The sequence below is a fragment of the Suillus subaureus genome (assembly GCF_016647635.1).
Source record: "Suillus subaureus strain MN1 chromosome Unknown BJ212scaffold_9, whole genome shotgun sequence".
Classification (NCBI taxonomy): Eukaryota; Fungi; Basidiomycota; class Agaricomycetes; order Boletales; family Suillaceae; genus Suillus; species Suillus subaureus.
Window position 1 is genome coordinate 770,502 of NW_024538565.1, and position 25,829 is coordinate 796,330.

The 25,829-nt window shown below is 45.2% G+C and overlaps 6 protein-coding genes across 6 annotated transcripts; 2 read left to right on the forward strand and 4 right to left on the reverse strand.

Moving 5' to 3' along the window:
- Window positions 1-8,084: 8,084 nt before the first annotated feature.
- BJ212DRAFT_1219647 (uncharacterized protein) lies at window positions 8,085-8,549 on the forward strand (the record flags this gene model as incomplete). Its single annotated transcript, XM_041329357.1, has 1 exon — window positions 8,085-8,549. A coding segment is annotated over one exon (465 nt), but the record flags the coding sequence as incomplete, so codon positions are not given.
- Window positions 8,550-15,251: 6,702 nt separating this feature from the next.
- BJ212DRAFT_1478964 (uncharacterized protein) lies at window positions 15,252-16,570 on the reverse strand (the record flags this gene model as incomplete). Its single annotated transcript, XM_041339788.1, has 7 exons — window positions 15,252-15,299; window positions 15,350-15,376; window positions 15,432-15,531; window positions 15,584-15,901; window positions 15,950-15,963; window positions 16,017-16,112; window positions 16,160-16,570. 7 exons carry the CDS (start codon window positions 16,568-16,570, stop codon window positions 15,252-15,254), a joined length of 1,014 nt encoding a protein of 337 aa, XP_041195262.1.
- An 813-nt stretch (window positions 16,571-17,383) lies between these two features.
- BJ212DRAFT_1478965 (uncharacterized protein) lies at window positions 17,384-18,446 on the forward strand (the record flags this gene model as incomplete). The annotated part of the gene is made up of 4 exons (XM_041339789.1): window positions 17,384-17,460; window positions 17,513-17,659; window positions 17,706-18,089; window positions 18,332-18,446. 4 exons carry the CDS (start codon window positions 17,384-17,386, stop codon window positions 18,444-18,446), a joined length of 723 nt encoding a protein of 240 aa, XP_041195263.1.
- A 3,828-nt stretch (window positions 18,447-22,274) lies between these two features.
- BJ212DRAFT_1063291 (uncharacterized protein) lies at window positions 22,275-23,603 on the reverse strand. The gene is made up of 4 exons (XM_041328970.1): window positions 23,197-23,603; window positions 22,888-23,138; window positions 22,496-22,829; window positions 22,275-22,443 (listed from the first exon to the last, which is right to left on the reverse strand). The coding sequence occupies exons 1-4, from the start codon at window positions 23,453-23,455 to the stop codon at window positions 22,415-22,417; spliced, it is 873 nt and encodes a 290-aa protein (XP_041195264.1). The 5' UTR covers window positions 23,456-23,603; the 3' UTR covers window positions 22,275-22,414.
- Window positions 23,604-23,756: 153 nt separating this feature from the next.
- On the reverse strand, window positions 23,757-25,399 carry BJ212DRAFT_1342690 (uncharacterized protein). The gene is made up of 2 exons (XM_041335194.1): window positions 25,170-25,399; window positions 23,757-25,118 (listed from the first exon to the last, which is right to left on the reverse strand). The coding sequence occupies exons 1-2, from the start codon at window positions 25,344-25,346 to the stop codon at window positions 23,904-23,906; spliced, it is 1,392 nt and encodes a 463-aa protein (XP_041195265.1). The 5' UTR covers window positions 25,347-25,399; the 3' UTR covers window positions 23,757-23,903.
- A 115-nt stretch (window positions 25,400-25,514) lies between these two features.
- Window positions 25,515-25,800, reverse strand: BJ212DRAFT_1342692 (uncharacterized protein). Its single transcript, XM_041335195.1, has one exon. It carries the CDS (start codon window positions 25,748-25,750, stop codon window positions 25,595-25,597), a length of 156 nt encoding a protein of 51 aa, XP_041195266.1. The 5' UTR covers window positions 25,751-25,800; the 3' UTR covers window positions 25,515-25,594.
- Between the last annotated feature and the right edge of the window lie 29 nt (window positions 25,801-25,829).

Sequence of the window (25,829 nt, forward strand, 5' to 3'; positions counted from 1 at the left end):
CAGACTTGTACAAAGTATTGGAATCAGAAAGGAACTTCGCATTCCCATTTCCCTCATCTCCAAGACTCGTCTGAAAACTGTCGAAACAACAGCCGTTGTTGACTCCGGCACCACTGGAACCTTTATCTCCGAAGAGTTTGTCAAGACTCACGGAATTCATATGCACAAACTATCAAAACCATTCCGAGTTACCACTGCGGATGGAAGTTATGCGAAGGGAGGAGCTATCACCCGATATTGCGTCCTCATTGTGAAAATTGACGAACGATCTATGATCGGAAAGTTTAACATCACATGGCTTGGCTGTCATGACCAGATTTTACTTGTGATTCCCTGGCTACACGCTATGGATCCAGTAATCCGATGGAAAGCGGAAACGCTGGAACTATCAAGAACTAAGAAGAGCGATCAGATTGAGGAAGAAGTAGATGCTGAATGAGAAAAGAATGGGTTACCACCATTCTTCCGGAAACTCCGGAAGGATGATTCGGAACCAGAACTGACTCTGGTAGTAGCACTGCCAAAAGCATCTCCTGCAAAGTTGGTTGAGGCCACATCACCCAAGAAACTGACACCCCGAGCCACCATTGAAGAAATTCCAGACGAAGAAACACCCCTGGTATTTCCCAGCCTTGACCCCATCCCTGACGACGATGACAACTCCTTTGATACCAAAGACGACGTATGGACTACGGATTATGCACCACCCGTGCACAAAATCACCACGTACCACCTCAAGGACAATGAATTTCTAGTCGAGTACCCCCTTGACGCCTTGGAACTTCAGGTTATCACCAACAGCTCTCTGGATACTCCCCTAACCAAAGATGGCACAAGTGCTGCAGAACAAAGACCCACAGTTACACCCCTGTCACAGCCAACGGAATATATTAAAACCAGTAACAAAGCGCAATAACTTGCACTAGCTGCTGGGCTTGAACAAAAGAAGAAATTGTTTGAAGAACTCGTTCCTTCTTATCTTCATGATTTTGCCGACATCTTCACAAGAGATGGTCTCAATCAGTTACCACCTGAACGACCTGGTATAGACCATTGTATTGAAACCAAACCTGGTTTTACTCCCAAGACGTCCAAAGTATACCCTTTATTGGAAGCAGAACATACAGCAGTCAAGGCCTTTATTGATGAAAATGTAAAGAAGGGCTTCATCTCTGAGTCAAAATCACCACAAGCAAGCGGATTTTTCTTTGTAGGAAAGAAAAGTGGAGACCTCCGTCCCTGTCAAGATTATCGATACATCAATGAATGGACAGTTAAGAATGCTTACCCTCTTCCATTACCACTCTCATTGGTCGCTCGGTTACACGGTGCCAAATACTTCACAAAGATGGACGTTCGTTCCAGGTACAACAATATCCGCATCCATCCTGACGACAGATGGAAGGCAGCCTTCACCACTGAATACAGTCTCTTTGAGCCAAACGTCATGTTTTTCGGTCTTTGCAACTCCCCAGCCACATTCCAAGCATATATGAACCGGACATTCCAACAAGAAATCAACAAGGGATGGCTTGTCATATACATGGATGATATCCTAATTTTCTCTAACGACCTCGATTCTCACCATGACTGGACCCGGCGCATTCTTGAAAGAATCCGTCAAGAAAAACTGTTTCTGAAATCGGAGAAATGCACGTTTGACGCACAAGAAGTGGAATATTTGGGAATGATCATACGCCCTGGTTGTGTGGCAATGGATGCCGCTAAAACAGATGGTATTCAAGACTGGCCTACCCCTATGACAGTGAAAGAAGTACGGTTGTTTCTAGGGTTTTGTAATTTCTATCGGAACTTCATCTCTCATTACTCCGACATTGCCAGACCACTGATTGATTTGACCAAGAAAGCTACCATATTCCATTGGTCGGAATCTTGCTCTACCATGTTCACCACGCTCAAAGACTGTTTCTTGAAACAACCCATTCTTCGAAACCTGGATCCCAGCCGTCAGTTCGCTGTATCAACTGATGCCTTGCTAGTAGCAACCAGTGCAGTATTACTGCAAACTGATGAAAACAGAATGTATCATCCCTGCGGTTACCTGTCACAGACCCTGAACCCGGCAGAACGAAACTATCAGATCTTTGATCATGAGCTACTAGCAGTTATCCGCGCCTTGACTGAATGGCGTCACTATCTAGAAGGGAACCCCCACCCCATCATTGTCTTCACTGACCATAAAAACCTGCTGTATTTCCGTACCACCCAGAAATTGACCCACAGACAAGCCTGCTGGCAGTTGATCTTATCCTGCTATGACATAGAACTTCACCATGTTGCTGGAACTAAGCTTGTGGCCCCCGACGCACTTTCCCGGTGCCCTGACCATGGAATAGATTCTACCCATGATAATGAAGATATTACCCTTCTTCCTGAATCCATGTTTGTCCGCCTTCTTGATGTCGAGCTCATGACCACCCTCACCAACCCCGACCCCTCCGATCCTGATCCCATTTTCAAAGCTGCCTCCGACGCTTTGGATGGGCTTTCTCTTCCCCCGATGAAATCCGCGCTTGCGGATTGGACCATCAACGATGATGTCCTCTACTATAAGGATCACGCTTATGTCCGTCCTGCTGGTCGGCACCTTATTTTGGAAAGATGTCATGACCACCCTACCGCCAGTCATCCTGGACGTTTTAAAACTGAAGAACTCGTTAAACGGGATTTTTGGTGGCCCTCTATGGGTACCTATATCCGAAAATACGTTGAGGGTTGCGCCCTCTGTCAACAAATGAAATCTGATACTCATCCGACGATACCTCCCCTTGTCCCGATCCCGTCCACCGCTACAACCCCATTTGCCCAAGTCTCTGTTGATCTTATCACTGATCTTCCCCTTTGCGCCAGTTTTGATTCTGTCATGGTTGTGGTAGACCATGGGCTTACAAAGGGGGTAATTCTCATCCCATGTACAAAAAACATCACTTCCGAAGGGGTCGCCAAGAAATTCTTCAAATATGTCTACTGCCGATTTGGCCTACATGAAAAAGTTATTTCTGATCACGGACCACAATTCGTATCCAAGTTCTCACATGCCCTCACCAAGCTCCTGAAATATGACATAGCGGCATCCACCACTTATCATCCTCAGACTGATGGTCAGACTGAACAACTCAATCAGGAGCTCGAAACTTATCTCCAAATCTATTGCCGCAATCACCCCGAAGACTGGGTGGAACATCTTCCCATGGTGGAATTTGTGCACAATCATCAAAAACACGACTCCTGCAATGCCTCCCCATTCTTTCTAATGATGGGATATGAACCGTGAGCCCTTCCTCATACACTCCCTGACTCTACAGTCCCCGCAGCAGAAGATAGACTTCGATCTCTCCAGAAATTGAGAGAAGAAGCGCTCTCTTGTCATAACCTTGCCATGCAATGAATGGCAGAATGAACTCATGGGCAGAAGTATCACCCATGGAAGATAGGAGATAAGGTGTGGTTATCTGCAAAGAACCTAATCACACAGTTACCATCACGAAAACTTGCACCTAAACAATATGGCCCTTTCCCAGTTACCGCCATCCTTTCCCCCATCACCTTCACACTCCAACTACCGCCACAGTGGAAAGTTCACCCCACGTTCCATGCTTCGGAACTATCGTCCTATCAAGAAACAGAGGTTCACGGTCTGAACCTCCCCCAGATGTCATTGATAACGAAGAAGAATATGAAATTGACGCAATCTTATCACATAAGGGCATGGGTAAATGGAGGCGTTATCTCTTATCCTGGAAGGGATACTCTTCTGCCAGCAACGAATGGGTTCCTGAAGAAAACCTTAGCAATGCTTCCGACATCCTTACTGCCTATAAAAAGGCTCACAGATTATAGACTCAGAAACAATGTCCTCTCTTGAACGACTATGCCTCTGTATATTACGCATTGAAGAGCTCACTGCCGCTATGAACACTGTCGCCGAAGGAAACGCTCACCCATTGACCCTTCTTGACTACCAGACTGCCACCACCGCTAATTTTGCCTGCGACGACAACACATTTTCCCCAGTAGTATCACCACCAGCCTCCGACTCAACCCTCACTCTTACTGACGACTCCACTCTCACTGATTATTTTTCGGTCATTGATCAGGTTGAAACCAGCGCTCTATTTGAATCCGCCATCATGTCTCAACAGTATGCTATAGAAATAGATTGCCTTCTAGGAGAAAGAGGGGTGATATCTAGTGGACTTATAATCAGGATTATCAGAGACACCAGCCTCATTGAGCGCACCACCAATCTTTTGGAAGATGAGCGTCATAAAACTATCTTCCGCCACCTTCATATATGTATTCACAATACTGCAATCCATCTACTGCCTGATGATACTTGAGAAGCTATCCAAGAAGCTATCCACATCGTCACAGAACATATCACCCTCGACCCAGTTGCACGTCCCCCTTCCCTGCACATCGCCATTCCTATCCCTCCACTGACCCCTGAAACAGTTACCACTGAACATCAGGATGATAATATCCCTCCTATTGCTGTACTTGACATACCAGCTTCTCTGTCACCTGCCCCCATCACGCATTCCACACGTAGATACCCACTCAAACGAAGATCCTCCCACATCGCCGCCAAACAAGCTGCATCAGCCTCTCCCCATAAACCACTTAAATGATCAAGATCCCCCTCTCCCCCTGACCAATCCACCTTGGTCACTATCATAAAAACGGCACCAGCTGATAATGTTGTATGTTGCAACTGCTGAACTGCCGGACATCGCCATAAGAACTGTCCTGTGTATTACTGTTGGGTTTGCAAAGAGTATGCACCCAGGCACTTATCGGTCTTTTGCAAAGACCTGAAAGGTGAAGTGGTTATCCCACTTATTTGGACCGATCCTGGCTTTTATGAAGCCCTCGCTCGTTGGGAGATTGAGCAGGATGCCATCTATCATGCTGCTGAGATGAAGGATAGATTGTACTCAATCAGTGAAGAGCAAGACGATTTGCTGCACTCGAACTACAATGCAGACCACATTTACTGGGCTAATCAAGATAACTGAAGTCAGTGACTTCATTCGTAAACACGGGGTAATGTTACAGTTACGTGTACCCCTATTCATTTTTCCCTTTCTTCCATTGTATTATGTCATGACCATGCCACTCCTTATCACACCATCACTAGACTTGTCTCTTGACCAATCTGTATTACATCATGATCGCCACTGCCATCGCTAGATGACTCACTCTTATCTCTGACTCAACCCTTATCTCTGACTCATCGATGACATATACATACCTGCCCTAAAGTACTTACGTCTATATAAACTTGGTCATGTACTTAGCAGATCTTCACTTTAATCTACTAGGTTTTCACCTGAATACTCTTTCGCTTAGGACCCCCAATCCTAAGTTGTCTAAGACCGATATTCAAAGCAGAGACACTCTTTCTGCTTTGTCTTAAAGAACCCTTGCATTTGCGAGGCTTGATTCAACCTTAGCCATTACTCTTATCGAGTAGCTATCATTGTGACTATCCTAGTTCATAACACTAAGTGCATCTAAGTGTATCTATGCAAAAGCCATGCAAGCTGGCAAGATAATTCCCACCTGTCACATCTTACTTTATAGATGTTGTTTGTTCTTGTTGCTCTAGCCCTCAAATTGTTGTGTTTGTCTTTTCATACATTTCTGTAGAGAATTTTATATTTGTTTCCATTGCACTGAACTACATAGTCACCTAGAGAACTTGTGTTTGCCTACAGAAGACCAGGGAGGGACTTGCTATGAAGAGGAGTGACTTGGCGCACTTGCGGTTGTTCCTTTGCGAGCATCCACCAGCTAGAGCAAATATTTGGAGATGTGACTCCACCTGCAGACAGTGAAGAAAACTAGCTCACACCTGTTGCAATGCCATCCAGAGACACATTATATCAGGGTCACAGATATTGATAAATCATAGTATTTTATCAGGCTTAGAGCCATTGGCCATCACTGAAACATTTGATGTTTGTAGCAAAGCAAGTAGTGGCTCACTGCCAGCATGTGACTTTGACTCACCACCATTTAGCCTGAGACTTGTTCACTGGTGAAGTCCTAGCACAGGAAGTCCTTTCTGATTGGTGAGTAATTGAAGAGTCACAGATATGCTTAGCAGTCACCGAGTGCTGAGTGCTGAGTGGTCATGCAGTTTGTGAATGTCCACCCAGGTTGGATGCAGGTGCCCATTATATCAAGTCAGATGCTTGAGCCTCCAGCAAGGTATGCATTGCAACAGGTGTAATATAAAAAATGTGTGCTGGGATCATTGGGTGCGTTCATTGGGAGTGATGTGCTGGCATCGAGGTGGTGACACAGATGGATGATGAAGACCTGCACAAGGGTGCATAGGGGGGTACTGTACCTCTGTGTATGGAGGCAACTGTGGATTACACATGACACACTGCTAAAGTTGCAAAGTCAGCAACCTTGTCTGATTGCCTGTGACATCAGAACAAAATAGCAACCAACATCCCTGTTGTATGTCAGAGTGGTGCTGGGTTCAAACTCCTGTGGAGGGATTTGACTTAGCAAAGGTAGACTACCAATTAAGCTTCACAATGAAACTGAAAATCACACAGGTATCATTCACAGCCTGGAGGATGAACCACCCAAACTTCAGCTCAATGCTGAGGCTGGTGGTGATGACACTGACATACCTTGTAGCACTGTCATTCTGGATACTTTTGGGATTGAAAGGCAGATGTTGCAGCTGCAGACATTGCACAATTTTGTGTCCATGATGTACAGTGAGGTGACAGGCATGAACTGGTTGCAGCAGGACACAATGAGAATATATGGGCAGTAGTAAACAAGCAGGAAGTTGGTACAGAGGTGAAAAAGTAGTTTTAGTGATTTTTGCAGCAGATTTTTTGATTTCTACAATGTACCTACAGTTAGCAACTGACCCCCTGTGACATGTTACAGTGGGGTAAATTAGCAATGCAACCAAGGCCCTGTGATGTGTTATAGTTGCCTCTATACACAGAGGTACAGTATTCTGAGGACATCTGGGAAATGGAAAGTTCAGGGTTATGTAAGTCTAAGATAGGGTATGTCTAGGGTGTGCCTGGCTACACCACCAACTGCCTGAAACCTATGGTAGAGCCCTAAAATAGTTGAGGTGTAGACTAGCCCTGAGAAATATTTATTACAAGGACTGCCCTTTGAACAACAATATATTGTGTTTACAGTAACAACTCAGGAAATACTATGTCAGCATCATCTCTGCAAATAGACACTGTGTCTGTTCTTACTTTCAACAACACTGTGCACAATCAACCATGAGCCAAGAGATCAATCCAGAGGTCAAGCACAGTTTGTATGGAATATATTGGTGCTATGCTCGATGACAATGCAATGAGCAGAGTCACTGTTTGGAATTTGAACCTCCATGTATATATATATCCTGCTTCTCTTTCTCACCTTCCCTCAGTTTGTTCCATCACACTGAGGGTAAGCCTTTTTATTATTTGGTCCACCACTAGATACTGACTACAGCTTAGGCTTACACAGTATCTAGGTATTCAATATAGTTTGTTCCATCACACTGAGGGCTTACGCAGTATCTAGCATTAAAAGGTTATGAGCCCTGCTCACTCGTAAATTGAGGAGCAGAATTACCAACTAGGTACTCAACAAGCCTCTGGAACGAACCCACCAGGTTATTAAACCCTTGGGGATCTTATCAATGTCTATCAATGTCATCTCAACATTTAATCTTGCCTTCTTAGGTCGAGGCAAATCACTTGCAGTTGCCCACGAGTATATATACCTGCACATTGCTCATTTTTGATCTCCTGCCTCTTGTCCTTATGCCTTCAACTACCACCCATACTCACTCTAAGAGCTCTGGCACTAAAAGCACATCTCTCAGTCCGCCATCTGTCATCCCACCCTCAGTCTCCATGTCTACACTTCAAGCTACAATCATGGCCATTATGCTGAGCCAGACTGATCTGGACAAGATTGAGGTTCTTGATCAAAGCAAGAACAATTGGGGCATATGGTCCAATCATATGCAGAATTACCTCTTACTCAAACATGGAGGGGGGTATATTCTCAGACTAGTTGCTCACCCTGACCCTTCACTGGATCTCTCCAGTGTGGGGCATTGGGATCTCAACAACTTGTGTATCATGGCTGCCTTACCCACCTGTTCCAGTTCTGAAGAACAAGAATTCCTTCATGGATACACCAATGCCCACCTAGCATGGGATGCCCTCAAATCATGTCATGAGAAGGTTGGACCCATTGCCCAGATTCTCCTTATTCAACAAGCATTGGCAATCAAGTACGTTTGTTCAGAAAGGCTTTCTACCACTAGCACTACTCTCCACGACTTAGTATGTTGCATCTACACCATCAGTATTCCCAAGGAAGAAGACTTCCTCACCATTATGATGCTCAATGCTATGGCTGAGGATCTTCTGCACATCCAGAATCATATTGCTGACACTCTCACCACCAGCACTATCACTAACCCTTATGGTCCTTCCCACATCTGCTCTTGCCTTGATGTTGAGCAACAGTTGCTTGATACTGCAAAATCCAAGAGTGGTGACATGGCCTTAGCTGCCACCAGTAAGGGGGGTAGTCATCACGAATGCAGTTCTTGCAGTACCTGTGGCAACTCCAGTCACTCAATGAGAGACTGCTTTGGCAAAGGAGGTGCTATGGAGGGGAAACAAGAGGAAGTGTTGGCGCATAGATGCACAGCTTGTGAGGCTAAGGGACAACCTGCGGGTAAAACCACTGCACCTAAGCCTACCGCAGCCACTGGCAAGCCAGGTGGTCTGTGTTACGACATGAATGGTTGTGCTTACCTACTCAACAGTGAGAGTCATGAGGCCATATATGTCGCCACTTCATCTGCTGCTGAAACTTCCGATACACCCACCTCCACTGAGTTTGCTGGACTGGCCAGTGATGTTATGACTCCAGTGTTCATCTGCAAGTTATCTGACACTGGGGAAGATGATTATACCACTCTCCTTGTGTCACCTGATAACCTTACCACCAGCCTGGACTGGCACCACAACACTTGTCCTGTGGACTTTGCTGGTCTCACATATAAGGCTCCCAATCAGTGTAAGCACACTATTGTCGACCCTTCTGTGGTCCCACTCTTCCTTGATAGCAGTGCCTCAGTGCACATCAGCAATGAGGAGGATGACTTCTTCTCCCTTCATCCAATCCCGCCTCGCTCCATTAACAGGGTTGGTGGTTCTTCTATCCAGGCTATTGGCATTGGTACTATATGCCTGGTTGTTGCCAGAGGCATCCACATCTCACTTGACAATGTCTTGTTCATTCCTGCAGCTATGGTGTGTTTGATCTCTGTGTCTGCTCTCTGTGAAGCACACCACTGTATTGCCTCTTTCAATGCTACCAACTGCTGGGTCCAGTCATGCAACAGCACTCGCATGCTATCTGGGACTCTCACCTCACGCCATCTTTATGCACTATCTGGTGGACAGCTGTCTGCAGATCATGCCTTCTTAGCCCACCAGAAGCCAACCCTCAAGTGCTGGCACCACTGCCTCAGGCACGCTAACTACCACGCTGTATATGACCTTACACATTCCAGTAATGCAACTGGTATGCCTATTGATCTTTCTCCCATCCCACCTAGGTGTGATGCTTGCATCCTTGGCAAACAGACATGTTCTAGTGTTCCCAAGTCACATCAGGGTGTCAGAGCAGGCAGAAAGTTGGGTGTTGTACATGTGGACTTGATGGAGAATCCAGATACTGTGTCCACAGCCAGTAATAAATACATCATGGATATTATTGATGATCACTCTTCTTATGCTTGGTCTATCCTGCTTGCTTCAAAATCTGACACATTTCCCACACTTCAAGCTTGGGCACTCACTCATGAAGTCAAAACTGGTACCAAAGTCGGGACTTATCACTCTGACAACAGAGAACTCAAGTCAGCATCCATGCGAGAGTGGCTCCTCTCACATGGTACTGAACATCAGTTCACAGCCTTGTATACTTCAGCACACAATGGTCAAGTAGAATGTCTGCACAGAACCTTAATGGGTAAAGCTCATGTGATGAGATTGGCTTGTGACATCCCAGTGAACAGATGGGACGAATTTGTCCTAACAACATGTTACTTATCCAACCATACACCTTCAATGTCTCAAGATGGTCACACCCCATTCGAACATTGGTATGACCACCCACCAGACCTTTCTCACCTGCGTGAAATTGGATGTAGGGCTTTCATCCTGATTCAAAATCACCACAATCCTAAAGTTTACAGCCACTCTGTTGAATGCACTCTTATCAGCTATTCACTCAATTCAAAGGCTTACCAGTGCTATCATCACACCTCTCATAAAGTATTTGTATCTTATCATGTGTCTTTTATTGAGTCACATCAACAAGGGGCTACTTTACCTTCACCTATGACAACACCCATTGCACAAGCATCTCATTCTGTTTCCATTGAGGAAATACCGGACATTGATTCCCCCTCATCAAACACTTCTCATCATGCTCCATCTATTTTGGCTTCACCTCCATGATGCTCAACCCATGCTCCCATGCCATCTGAACAACAATGTGCTTTGGACGGTAAGCCATATATCTCAGCAACACAATGTGCCATCTTAGATTCACTCTCGGCTGTGGAATGCCTTAAGGCGACATCCCCTGAGGCTATGACTACCATTTTCACTGAGGAGGAGCTCTTGTCCTTGGCTGATCTTTTTGCAGCTATGCCTGATAACCTGCAACACAAATACCCTGACAACCCATCCACATGTGCTAAAGCAATGGCTTCAGCACACTCAACTCAATGGCAGGCAGCCCTCAAAGACAAGTTTGATTCTTTATGAGACCTTGGCATTTACAAGCTCGTACCATGATCAACTATACTCCCGGGTCATAAAATTATGTGAGATCACCCTATCTTCAAGCTTAAATGCGACCAGCATGGACAACCTGCCCATTTTAAGGCCCATTACATCTGTCGTGGGTACTCTGCTGTTTGGGGACAGGATTATACCAAGACCTCTGCACCGACAGCATGCCTCAAATCCTTCTGTGTTCTCACCCACCTTGGAGCCGCCTTAGACTGGGAAATCGATCAAATCGACATCAAAACAGCCTTTCTTCATAGGTTACTAGAGTCTGACAAGGTTTGCTACATGTACCAGCCTGAAGGCTTCCTCAAACCAGGAAAAGAGGACTGGGTCTGGGAGCTTCAAAAGGGCCTCTACAGAATGAAACAGGGTGGTCTTGTATGGAACTGCACCATGAACAAAGCAATTATCACCTGGGGATTCATGTATCTTAAATGTGAACACTGCATTTACTATCGCAAAACTGACACAGGTATCCTCCTCATCGCAGTGCATGTCGACAACTTTCTCACTGTGGGCAGCAACAAAACCATCATCTCCGATTTCAAATCACAGCTACATACTAAATAGCAAATTTCTGACCTAGGCAACACACATTTCTGTCTCAGCATTGCTATTGACTGTGACCAACTCAATCATACCATCAGCCTCTTGCAGACTGCACTCATTGATCAAATTGTCACACAATTTGGCTTGTCCAATGCCTTACCTGTCTCTACCCCAATGGAAACTGGCCTGCATCTCTCATGCTGTTCACATGCTCCCACTACCAATGCTCAACACGACCTCATGACACAGACACCTTACCAATCACTTGTGGGTTCTTTAATATATCTTGCCATAGGTACATGACCTGACATCACACACACCATACAGCAATTGTGTCAACACCTTGATTGCTATGGTCCTGTACACTGGGATGCAGCAAAATGTGTCACCTGTTATCTCAAAGGGACTCATACTCTTGAGCTTGTCCTAGGCGGAGAACACCCTGCCCATCTACTGGGATTCACTGATAGCAACTATGCCAACTGTCCAGACACCCGTCAATCCATTAGCAGCTACTGCTTCACCATGGGCACAGGCATGATTACCTGGAGCGCAAGGCAACAGAAAACCATTGCTTTATCAACCTGTGAGGCAGAGTATGTCACTGCATCTGATGCGGCCAAAGAGCTTACATGGCTGTGCACCTTGCTTCTTGAACTCGAATTTGCACAATCATCCCCAACTCCTTTACTTTGTGATAACACTGGCAGAATCATGCTTTCCGAAGATGTGTCATACCACTCAAAAGTTAAACACATCAATATCATGGTGCATTCCCTATGTGAACGAGTCACTCATGGCCAGCTCAAACTCTCCTATGTCAAATGCATGCATAATGCTGCCAATACATTTACTAAGGCCCTCACACGAAAGGATTTCGAACATCTTCATGCCTGCTTGGGTTTACAGTGAGAAGTTGAGGAGGAGTGTGACTGCTCATCACATCAAGGAGGAGTATTGGTGCTATGCTTGATGATGACACAATGAGTGGAGTCACTGTTTGGAATTCAAACCTCCATGTGTATATATATCCTGCTTCTCTTTCTCACCTTCCCTCAGTTTGTTCCATCACACTGAGGGTAAGCCTTTTTATTATTTGGTCCACCACTAGATACTGACTACAGCTTAGGCTTACACAGTATCTAGGTATTCAATATAGTTTGTTCCATCACACTGAGGGCTTACACAGTATCTAGCATTAAAAGAATATAGTGGATGCAATGATTTTCAAATGTACAGAGAAGCTAGATTTTGAGGAAGTGACAATGCAGCATGATGATGCACACATGCACATTTCTGACCAACCCCATTTCTACCAAGAGGTTACATACTTCAGGAGATAGTTGTGTGTGTTCTGGTGCATTCAACAATTGAGTCTGCTCAGCTTCTTTCAGCCTGTCCAAGCTAAAATAAGATTCTGCATGGCTTCATGAGTGAAATGTGTGATTGATATCACTTGCAAAACTTCTGGAAATCACCCAGAAATTTGTCTAGAATCTTATCATCGAAAATCCATCAACATAGAGGAAAGGAATGCATGATCAAGACAGCTTTCAGTGTCTTCCAGAATTGGTGGGAAGAGGAAGTCAATGGTGTTGTTGAAGTTTGTGGTACAACATTGAACAGCACTGAGCAAAGAGACAGAACACACAATAACACCCATTCCCAGCAGCATCTCATGCTTAATACATGTAGATATGGTTTTCACACTATCTCTGTGAGAGGTTTCATGTAGAGCTGTGTGAGAGCTGGGAAACAGGCCTATAAGTGGTGTTGTGGCCAAAGAAAGAAATTGCACTAAAATTTAAAATGTAGCCTCTCTGATTTGAACTCAAGTGCTTGCTATTGACTAATATACATACTTTATGCACACAAACCATTAGGTCATAAGCCCTTGTATTTAATAGGTGTTGACTTATATATGACAACCAGCAGGTCATCTCATCACAAATTTCACTAAGTCTTTGCACCAAGTCCTAATCAGTCTCTACTGTCTAGCAATTATTGTAGTGTGACATGTATTTTGCAGAAAGCAGTTCTTGTGAAATTCAAGTTCTATATAATGTATTTGCATTCACACTGCTTAGGTAAATAGAACCAAATGTATTTTGTGTAGAATACAGATTGTTACAATCAATGTACACCCCTATTCTTTTGTTTCCCTTATCTCACATTGTATTACATCATGATCACTACTTGCTGTCATTAGATGATCTCATCCTGTTATCTCCTTACTTACCACTTTTGGATCCCATTGCATTCATCCTTATTAGGCATTCACTTGTATTGTTACTTACTTGTGCCTGCCCTAAACTCTCCTAGCTATTCACTATAAATAGGCAACTCTATACATTGTAGTTTTTTACTTGCCAAATCTTACCAGGTTTTACCTGATCTTTCACTAAGGACCTCCAATCCTTAGTTGTCTGAACCAATATTCTAATAGCAAGCACTCCTTGTTGTTAGTCTTAGACCTTCTCTCTTTTGAGAAGGAGAACTCAGTCTCTGAATGTTCTCTTTTGAACTTTGACTGTTTCGAACCATCCTAGTTCATAACACAGATGCTAGCTCAGCAAACTTAGAGCTCATTATAGAGTTCTTGGACAGGATGTTCATGCAAGCTTTTTCATAGGTATATCATAGGTTTAATATTTAGATCTATGGATGAGTCCTGGATTGGACTGAATATGAGCTATAACCAATCTATTACCCAGGCAGGAAAAAAACCCTTTGATAAGCATTGGATCTATGGGCTTTACACCATAATTTATGTATATATGTACTAAGTCTCTATTCAAACTCATATTGGCCTGTTGCCAAGGTGTTACAAATGGTTTTCACACTATCTCTCTACAGCCCAATGTGGCAGTTGGTGGTGTAGATTCAAGTGGAGTTTACAGTGCTTTTCATAATTATGCAGAATCCCATTATTTATTTGGGCTGGTCAGAAATGTCCAGAGCATGATACCAAGAGATCATGAGAGATGAGACAGCACTGTGGTCATCTTGCTTGCAAGGTCATATGCTACTAGGGGTCAGCATTGCCAACTATTTACCTTGCTCCAGTTGATTCTGCATTTAGTCCATACATGTACATTTTGCAGTAAGGTAACTTGTAAGGTAAGTTTCAATTTCACTTCTAGATTTTCATACTAGGGTGCCAATTTGTGACCATGTGGAGTTTATTTTATTTTATTTTTGCAATGATGACTACACTTTGTCACAGGCAATGAGGAGTTTCAGAGTTTCTAATTTTGACATGGTGCTTCCTAACATGCCACATATTGCCTCTTTCCCATCTTTATCCACTCAACATTATCTCCTGTGTAATTTTTGTTGGTTAGCATATGGCTTGAAGACAGTCTCCTGTTAATTGTCTCACAGGTGTGGGACATGGCTGTAAGTTTACCCAGCCATGATCATGCTCTGACCAATCAGACCCAGTGAAAATTGACAAAATACAGGTAGATATACGTAGATAGAAGCCTAAAAAAATAATCCCTATGAAAAATATCGATACCATTTGACCTCTTTTGACAAATGAGACTTTTCGAGATGCAAAAAGAAAGACATCAAGAGAAAATTTAGATGTTTAGATGTGATTCTCGCTGCACAGATATCCATTTACATATGAATTTATCACGTGATTTGTTACAAAAACAGATCTAATGAGAGCAAATAAGATTATCTGTAGGTATCGCCAGGGTTAGGGTGGTATCACAAGCATTACTAGATTGGGTATTGCTGTGCCTAGTGCACCATCCCGCCCTCCCTGCCCTCCTCACCCCCTCCCCGCCATCCTGCCCACTATTCATCCTGGTTGTCATCTGCTTGAGCCAGTCCTGGGGCAGACAGCTATAGAACATGCGGTCAGTACATGTGATAGCAATGCAAAAAACACTCACCTGAACAGCTGCTTTGCACTTGTATAACTAGTGTGATTGTAGACAGGTTAGTTAGATGTTAATAAAAGAAAATTAAATGAACCTCTTTGTCAGCTGTAGACAACCTATTCCAGTAAGTAGTGAAGACACTGGCTGGTTCCTTTTGATGGCCATTTGACTGCCACTCGAGGGCACAAAGATTCCTAGACAGATAGTAATGAGCTTAATTACTGAAAAATATGAAATAGGACTCACTGTGCCATGATCTTGGGGCTCACACACATTGGCTTGGTACTTGGCTGTCGCTTCTTGATGGCATCAGCCTTCAAGTCAATCGTGTTAGCATTGACGAGTTCCATTTTCACAGCAAGTGAAGCCAGATCGGCAAGTGAAGTCAAATTCGAGCTCAATGAGATGTCGGTCATGGATACTGGTGTGATGATGTGGGAGGGCAGGACTACAGCCAGGTTGGATTCAGAACTTGAGGAGATGATAGAAGTTGAGGAATCAATAGAAGTCAGAGGAAGTTTGGGTGGAATGGGTCTGGGCTGAGGTTTCATAAGAAGATTAGAACTACATCAATCGATCAGTAGGATGAATAACAAATTGATCAAGACTTACAGAGGGTTTTTGATCTGGTAAACAAGTGAAGTTAGTGTCTGGTTGGTGTGCTTACAATCCAACTCACCTCTACAATAGGCACCTCTTTGCCTTTGCCTTTATCGGTGCTGGGTGGTGGTGTTGGTTCACAGTCAAGGGAGGGGTGTTGCAGTGTGTCAGGTATCTGTAGATGCATTGATTAGCAAGCTTCAAGAATTTAAAAAAACTTACCGCTTCATTGGTACTAGTAGAAGGCTCAGTGACAGGCTCGGAGATTATATCTGAATTGATCTGTGCTCGCTTCTTCGTATGTTCCACTTTGAGTTCGTCACCAGGCTTGGCCTTAACATGCTTGCTGGCTTTCTTGCCCTTGACATGGTAGGTCGACCATTGAGAGTAATTGTTGGTCATCAGCTTCATTGCCTTCCAGTTGTCAGCACACAAACGAAATTTGATATACTCTTTGTGCAGAGTATGAATAAGCCACTGTAAGACTTGCAACAAGGCTTGGCCAATAGACACCGGTGCGAGGCCTTGGGATTGAAGTTGCCAGAAGCTTGAGAGCATATGATTGTGGATGCTCTTCACGTGATCAGCCGAAACAGGCTTGCCTTTCTCGTCCTGCAAGTAAGTACACGACATATTGATGCCTTGCACCATGTGCCCAGATCCTCAAGATGTGCATCTAGAACTTTCGGGTTCAGCGGATGTGCTTTTCGGATATTGTACCTGCCATTCCTTCTTCATCCACAATCGAATTGATGGATAGTCCTTCCAATCAAGTTCTCAATCGCATTCTTCAGTGACTATCTCACCCACTAACAAAGGTTTTTGATTGTCAGAAATGATGTTCGAGGTGTCGCATGTGGATAGAGATGATGATGTCGATGCTACAGAGCTCGTGGAACCACGGATATTGACAATAACATTCCTGTATTCGATATTTTCAGCATATATGTGCATGTACTCAATAGATTTACTTACTGTAAAGCTTGGCAAGTGGAATTGAGGCCAGCATTTTCATTGATCAGCCTGAGTCTATCAGCCTGCAGACTGGCGACAGCGTGCTGTGATTCTGTGAGTTGCCATTTGAGTTGGGCAACTAAACTTGTGTCAGAGTCTTTGCACACCAGCCGATCGTTTTTGAGAAGAGAATGAAGGCTATCTTGAAATAGCAGAGGCTTACCATGTATTCAACATCAGTTTCTGATCTTCGATGCATCAATGTAATTAATTTAATGACTCACACTACTAGCCACTGGGTCCCGCAAATGAAACATCTGGGCCTGGCTGGATCCAATATTCAGATCAAAGCCTGTTAATGACTGTGGATTAATTTGAGATAAGAGGTCAATGTATCCAGTGGGTGAGGTTGTGTCGTCGAGTGACATGATGGTATGAGTTGAAGTCAAGAAAGGAAACTCACCAAAAACACACCAAGTCCGGACATCTGTAATGCTACCACCAGCCATCCAAGATTTTCTGGACCTATCATCAGATCCAGACCTTGATGGTTATCAGGCTGATACCAGGTGAGTCTTTGCTTCGCGATTGAGATCTAGATCTATTAATCTTATGTACTAGCATCAATACAAATGATTCCAACAACTCCACCCATTCTAGCACACCCGTCATGACCTTGTCCGACAATTTCTTGCTGGATCCCAACAATTGGACTTCTGATCCTCTCAGGGCACGTCTGATGAGGCTGAGGGATTTATTACAACAAGAGTAAGTTTTAATTTATTTCTGTGACATTTTAATACAAGTTAAGTAGATCTACTCCTACCAAACCTATGCCCATCCTCCCCATTGATGACCCGAGCTGTGTGACCAAACTGGAAAGCGAACCCAAGATAGCTGCACCTATGCCCATCCTCCCCATCAATGACCTGAGCAGCATGACTGAGCCAGAGAGTGAACCCAACAACCCGCCCCAGCCTACCATACCAACTCCTACCCTCCCCATCAATGATCCAAGTAGTGTTACTGAACCAGAGAGCGAACCCAAAAACCCACCCCAACCTGAGTTCACCATGCCAATCAAGATCAAGGGTGCAACTCCAGTTCCGAAAAAGAAGGGCTTCTTCAACACTCCAAGTCCCCCAGGGCCTGATTCACTCTATTGGAAGTATGTCTCGCGCGAAGAAGATGAAAAATGGTATGATCATTCAAAAACAGACTCCAGCTTTCACACAGTACATTCAATGAAACAGCAATTCAAAGACATTAGTTAGAAATGCATTGTATTGTATGTAGTTGACATGATCACACTTAATGAAACGCTTTGATGCGATCAACTTCCGTCTGATGGGATCAGTGTGATGGGATCAAGGTAGTCTGATTGTATCAATGTAAGGTATGCATATGACATCATAAATGTACTCTACTAGTCTTCATCAGGGATATTATCCTCAATGCTGCCCATCCTGATGATATCCAGCCCTGGACGCTCTACAAGGTAAAACAACACTCCATCAATGCTGGGAAACTGATGTGGAATCATGGCGACCACTGATTGGATATGAGAAACTTCAATGAGTCGCAATGATGCATCGCCACGATATGTGCATGCAATGACAGTCTGGAATGAGTGCTCCAAAAGTTCTGGGTGCAGCGGTCCATATTCTGAAATGAGTGCGAAGGTCTTGTCTTCATCGTGAATCGTCATGTTGAAATAAAAAAGGACTTCTGCAATAGTCGTCATCCCATCAATGAATAACTGTAAGACACCAATGTCAGATCAGCCGAGTAACTTAGAAACTTAAAGCATACCTTCACATTTCACGCCATCCTTGGCTGCCTAGTCATTGCAAGCTCCTTCCACACAGATCGTGTGACCTGTCCATTGGGAAGTCGAAGTCGAGCCCACCTAATGATTTGAGGGGTAGTAGGAACATGTATGTCTTTTGCAGTGAGATATTGAAGAATGGCATCGGATTCACAGTGCCAAACTGTGTGAGGAGTGTGTTCTTGACAGCATAACAGCACGTAACTGTTGCCTAGGTCTTGTGAACCTTGTGGAAGGTTAGTTTTTGTGGGTTCAATTGAGGGAATGATGACTTTGATTGCATTGACTTGACAATGGCATACAGCACACTGAGACAGATTGGCATAGACAGATGTGTTGTGAAGTTGGATTTCTTGAGCTAGGTTGCCAATGGTCCGCTCCATTGTCCATTGTGATGAACAAATTGGTGGTCCCTTGTTGATAGTTTCAGGGGCAATATGTAATGTAGAATGGATCCATGAGCAAACAAAGTGAAGGCGATCTATGCGGCATTGGTAATAAATTTCCTCAAAGTCTTGCAAGAAATCAATGAGATGCTGGTGAGCATCAACAAGATCTGATCAGGGGATATGGTACTGTTGCATCAGATGCATTCCGCGCACAAGATGACACAGATTGGTCCAGTATGGGGTGGGAAGGATACCAAATAGTGTTGCAGGTGCCATTCCATATAAGTAAAGGAGCCATTCCTATGCCTTGTAACCACTATTAATCTTCTCGGCAGAGTTACGAGGTGGTTGGTCAAATGAGCCCAGCAGAAAGGGAGTTGCGCTAGCGATGATGGATCCATGTGCTTTCCAGGCATCCTTCATGAGAACAGCCCAATCCCATGTAGATTTGTTGTCCATGGGGTCTGCTCTGAAGGTACCTTGCCAGAGAGGTATGAGAAGATCACCAACGTTGATGGCAGCAACATGCATGATGTCCAAACCGAAACAGAGGGGAACAAGGAGGATGCGATCAGTGTCGAAGCCACAGAAAATACTCGGTTTGGTGATTCCAGTCTTGAGCCGTGTCTGTTCATACTCAGCCGTGTTTCCGCACTTAATAATGCACTGTAGGTTAGTTTCATAGTCAAATGATCCAACAGAAGGCAGCTCGCCAACAGGAATGTCAGGGTGAGAGTCGGTTCCATCTGGCCAAAGAAGAGCAGGATAGTATGTAGGCCCACCAGGTTTGTGCCGCCCAGGTAGACCACAGTAAAGATGGCAACCCATTTTGCCATGATGACCCACGAGGCCAGTCAAAAAGGCCATACCAGGGCCATCTGCTGTAGCTATGAATAAAAATGGATGTGAGGTAAAGGATATTCATTGTGCTCCATTCCAGATGATGGAGACCAGGAAATAAGAATGAGTCAAGGTTTTTTGGCTTTTTAGGGCCAGGAATGATGCCCCTGGGGATGACATACTTCTTCTGGTACTGTTCCTCTGGTGCATGATCGAAAAGAACCCAGATGTAGATCCAACAGTTGGACTGTTTAGACTCATAAAGCTGCACACCATCAATCGACAACATGAGCACAGAGTCTCCATCTTTGATTTGGCCTGACTGATAGGCTTCGAGATATTGCTTGCTGTGGAGTATGTCCTCGTAGACATCAGGTATGCCTCTGCTAATCTTGAGTTCTTCGAGAATCTTCTGAGTGCGTTCTTCACGCCATCTCATTTTCTTTGCATGGTTGGGATGATGCCATAGAGCTTGCAGTTGTGGTCCAACAGGAAATGAATTGAAGGTCTGACAAGGGACTTTTTGCGTTGGCTTGCTCTTCTTTGCATCCCAACAAGATTCTCCACATCAAGGGCACACATCAAGGTAAGTAAATGGTCCTGTGAATGCAAGACATGTGTTAACACACATGTCATGGATGATTGGAACGACACCACTCAGTTCCATGACAGCTTGTTTGACACAATAGTGGCTGAGGATGTCATCTTCAGGGTGACATTCCATAGTTGTATCATGTACGAGGTTGTATGCATTGACTGTAAGGTTGGCAAAATAGTATTTCAATGATAATGTAAGATCGGGGTCCATAGCATCAGGAAGTGTACATGGGGGATTTCAAAGTCGGTCAAGTGCCTCTGCAGGCAGACACGCGTGAGGATCGTCAAGTGAGGCTTTGCGAAGGGCTGTAATAAAAGCCATGGCGTCTTGAGCGTCCTGGAGGCATGCCATGCGGTGAAGTTCATCTAAGTCTTCATCAGTCCAGCCCATCATTCATGTCTCTGCTCCGTTCCCCTCTACTCCATTCCCCTCTGCTCTGTTCCCCTCTGCTCCATTCCCCTCTGCTCCATTCCCCTCTGCTCTGTTCCCCTCTGATCCATTCCCCTCTTCTCTGTTTTGATCAAGATCATCAATATGATCAATAGGTGCCGCCGGAGGTTGTTGGTCTGGCTGTGCAGCACCTTGAGAACCATGAGGTTGGTCGGAATTTTGGTCCTCTTCTAGAAGCGCCTCATCAGGAAGCCGATCGTCAGGAAGCACCTCAGGTATGGTGTCATACTCAAGGCCATCATACTGATAAAAATCTAGATAATGTTAAATTCTTGATCATGATCGAGAAGAAGGACTCATACCTTCATGAGTGTCATCAGGATGGGGGTCAGGCTGTTCAGAAATATGTGAGTGAGCCTCTGGAATAAAACAATCGGACTTACCTCAGATGTATGCACTAGTTCTGGGCTGTCAGAACATCCCTTTTTCTGATTTATAGGTCCCCCACCATCGAGATCTTCCTGAGGCCTCTTGCTGGACGAGGATGCAGCTGGTGGAGGGGTGTGTCGAAGATCTGGTGATGGGAGATCTGGCACAATGCTCAGAGCGATCGGAGGAAGGAAGATTGATGTGCATCTGCTGGGCTTATGTCTGAAGTAAGTAGCTTTGGAAATGCATAAATTCCTCCTGCCTGTTTTACGAAGACAGGATTTACAGTTGCACACATGGATGATAGTGCCATCATCGAGTCTGTGCACACCAGCTTCCATAGAGTCCATGATATGCCTTACGGTTTTGCAGATTCGGACTTAGTGATATTAATATTGAAATTGGCGATCTGATCTTAGCTTGCCTGTGCACATTGCAAAGTGCATGTGATCTTTGCTTATTGTATGTTTTTTTACCTTTGCAAAGATTCTTGACATTTTGCAGACAATTTCATTTTTGACGTCTCGAATTTATTGAATTTCTATCTATCTCGTTTGGTACTTAGCTATGTATCTACGTATATCTACCTGTATTTTGTCGATTTTCACTGGGAATCAGACCCTAACCCTGTCGCATTTCTACTATATATGGAAAAGTCATTAAGATACGTATCAGGAGGTCATAAGTATACCCCCTCCATTTACCGCGCGGGTTTACTGTGTTGTATTTTCCCACATCACTGGAGCACTGCTCGTGAGTGGAGGCTATAATATGAAAGCTCGGTTCTGGTCTGTTAAGACCATACTCGAGCAATACAAAGCATAGGAAGAGTGGCTGAAGAAGCACGTCGGCTCCTTTCTTATAGTGACACCCAGGTATGCACTTTCCCATGATCGTTCCGCCTTGCCATTCATCCAGCATGTGCTGCGTGGTAACGCACATCTGTGCAGTCACGACAACTGGTGGTGGTAGAACAGGGATATCTCATTCATAAATTTCGTGCACATCTACATCTTCGGAGTGTATAAAACCAGTATCCCTTTAGTTATTCACTGTATCTTGATCTTCTCAGCAACACCTGCACATGCCATCAATACTGATCCAGAATAAGATCGACCAATGGAACTCACCCTTCTTCCAAACAAGCCCATAGTTCTTCGCAGTCCGGGTGGTAAACATTCCCGCAAGAATCAGCGCGCACACCGCACGGGCGGCCTCTGGGTCCATAGGACCGACTTTATCGCCCGTGTTTCCGAGGACGGTCGAGATGACAGTGTGGAGCTCGGCCCAGAATGGCTGGGCTTGCGTAAGGAGGGCATAGAGCCCCGTGATGAACGGGGCACACCAGAGGTCCGTAGTCGTCCAGCCGTAGGGCTTGATCGCGGCGGGAGTCGTAAGTGTGAGCGGGGTAGGCTCCAGGAAGGAGAACATGCTGGTTATGAAGATGCCTCCATTAGCGATGACCTGTTGTAGGCAAAGGGAATTAGAGAGATTGAGACACGATTAGGAAGGGACAACGTACGAGAGAGGAGAGCAAAAGAGTCCATGGGGAAGATGCGATAACAGGGGAAGCATGGGTGATAATGGGTTTGGGTATCAGGCTGCAGAGAAGCAGCGCTCGAGTGAATCCGTCGACAATAGACAGCGGAAGCTCAGTGAAGAGCGACATGGGCGGTATAGCAGGGATATACTCTACAATCGCCTGTGCGGCGATGTACACACCCGGGGGGACACCTGAGAGCACGAAAGACGGAGGAACACCGAGTAGAGAGCCTGATCAAACGTGGAGAGTAGTCAGTATGCATAGCGTAGATTCGAGTCAGTAAGGTACTTATGATGGCCTCTCCTCCAAACTTGACCGTGAGTGAGGTACATGCGTCTCTTAGGAAGGATCTCTCCTCCACAGACTGTTTATCGCCAGCGCGGCGCTGATACTTGGCATATAAATCTTCCCTGGCCTGTCTCAGGGCAGTGCAAAGCCGCAAGGCGGCTACCAGCTCAATGGAGCAGACTTTGATACCAAACCAGCTGAAAGGTGCTATGGGTTCGAGAGCATACCGATACAAGGATATGAATGGCTGGAGAGACATGACGGAGTCAAGGAATGGTTAACGTTAAGGTCAAGGTTGCAGGAGGTAAGCAGAAGAAGTCCTGAGACATCACTTTCGGCTCAGCGCTCGAGCCTCTGACACGCCCTTGAACGGTAAGCCGGCAATATTAGCTGACAGTCGGATTTCGGAACAACCGCACAAGCCACGCCGGACATTCACTAATTAGGGATTTCATCGTTTTGCGTATAAGCAAACTCTCCAGCGCTGCAGCCACCGACGATATACAAGGACAGCAAAAAAACGTTCAAGGAAATGATCATTGACAATATCAATTTTATTCATACCATACAAAGCGCGGCCGGTCAACAGGGTGTGGAGCATCAAATAAACATGCACAATAATAATGGTCAAACCACGACCATAAGCAACGTCAACACAGGGTCGACTAGAATTGTGAGTGACAGCTGTGAAATGTCGTTAACAGGTTTCACAGAGAATCACTCATCCAGTCCAGCACTGATCCTAGTTCCTCTTCCTTGCACTGGCCAGCATCAAGACTGTCATCGACCGTCCCAAACTTGAGATCGTCCAGGACGCCAAGGAGATTCATATCCCAATTCTGGAAGTGCAGATTGATAGCCGGAAAGTTCGGACACTTCGAGAAAGTAGGAACGTCACCGAACAGCTGAGGTGCACGCTCGTATATGTCCATCTTCCGATCCTCGGAAAGTTCGGCCCAACATGCTGGGTCCATAGGGTGATCAAGAACGTTAAGTATAAATGCACCTTTATACGCTGCTTCAGGTTCCTTCAGCTCAGACCCCGGGAAGCTCGGAACCTCCATGAACACGTTGACAGCGAAGTTGAAATATGTTAGTTCCTCGGCGGAGTAGATCATATTACCGAATTGAACCGGAGACGTGGCCACACTCGGTTGACCTCCTGAATATGGCCTGTATAAATTTGAAACGCCGCGCTTAAGAGTCATGGACCATAGAGTGTCTTCTAGATTCTCGGTGTTGGGATGTTCCGTGGGGGGAACATGCACGATTACGCCATACATATACCAACATGGTGGATTCATACATATGACCTCGCTGTTCCGAATTATGACCATAGGAAGTGGCTCCGGGAACGCGTCCTTGTATATTTCAAGGTGTTTGTGAAGCTGTTTCAAGAGCCCGATGGGATAGATCCTCGGGCAGTCCAGGTCATCGGGAAAGCATGGATTTCGAGGGACTGTAGAGTAGTAGCGGCGGGTGACAGCGTCCTTGTGCCGGCAGAAGTTGCTGATGAATTGAGAGTATAGTCGAGTGTCGGGCATGTCAAAGAAAGGCGGCGGGTACATTGGCATACCGTGGATATCGACGAGCTTTTGGTGGATCATCTTCGGTATGATACTTTCCACCTCGATATATTCTCTCTGTATGTAGAAGGCAAATGGCGCAGGGGGAGCGGCTCGCAGGGCTGTCCTGTTCGATCCGGTTGGAGTTGGGGTAAAAATAAAAGTCGGTCGGTCTTGCCAAGGGATCGGAGTGGCACAGTCATCGCGTGCAAGTATGCTATTGAAGTTAGCGGGCATGGGTCGTGGTGCGTATAGCAGATCGTAAGGCACATAGTGAATGTTTCCATTAATGTCGTTGGAGTCCCCTTCCAAATCATATTGCGCGGGGCCAGGGTCAGCAAAGTGGAAGCTAGGGATCTGCACCATGTGTTCGGCTTGCATCCCAAGTACAAAGAACGATTCTCGTACCTGTTTGTGAAAAGCAAACGCGTCAGGAACGCTTGCGTGCAGTTCGTCACTACTTGGTAATCTAGGTGAATAATGAGCAAAGCTCTGAGAGGGCGCGATCGTGGTGAACTGAGTGTCATGCAGAACGGGGCGTGCGAACTCCTTCGAAGGAGAGTTTTTAGTCTGAGTTGACTGCATGATGTGATAATGAGCAAGAGGTGATAACGAAGCAGAGGAAATGCCTACTGTTTATATATCATGGCATGGCAGTGGATGTGGATCGTGGATGGCAGAACGACAATTCATGAAGTGGATGAAATATTGTCATGTCGATATTTTAATTGAAAGGTAACCAAGCATGGTACAATGGCGAAGCGGCTGTAGTGGCCCTAAACCGGGAATGCGAGATAGTTCTTTCCAGCGATCCAACCCATGAGTGCGCTGGTTCAAGACTGTCCCCTCCAGAAAACTTGGTGTCCACACGTTCCTTGCGCCGAAAGGTGTAATCGGACTTGGAATAATCGGTCCTTGATTGGCCAGGGAAGCAATTCCGCAACCTGCAGGATCTGCCGAGTTAGTCGTAGGAGATCAGGGCATGTCATCAGACGCGCTGTGGGTCGTGCTGCTCGCAAACCTTTTTGCCTTTTTCGTGCAAGAACAGCTAGCAATTGTCATTGTTTC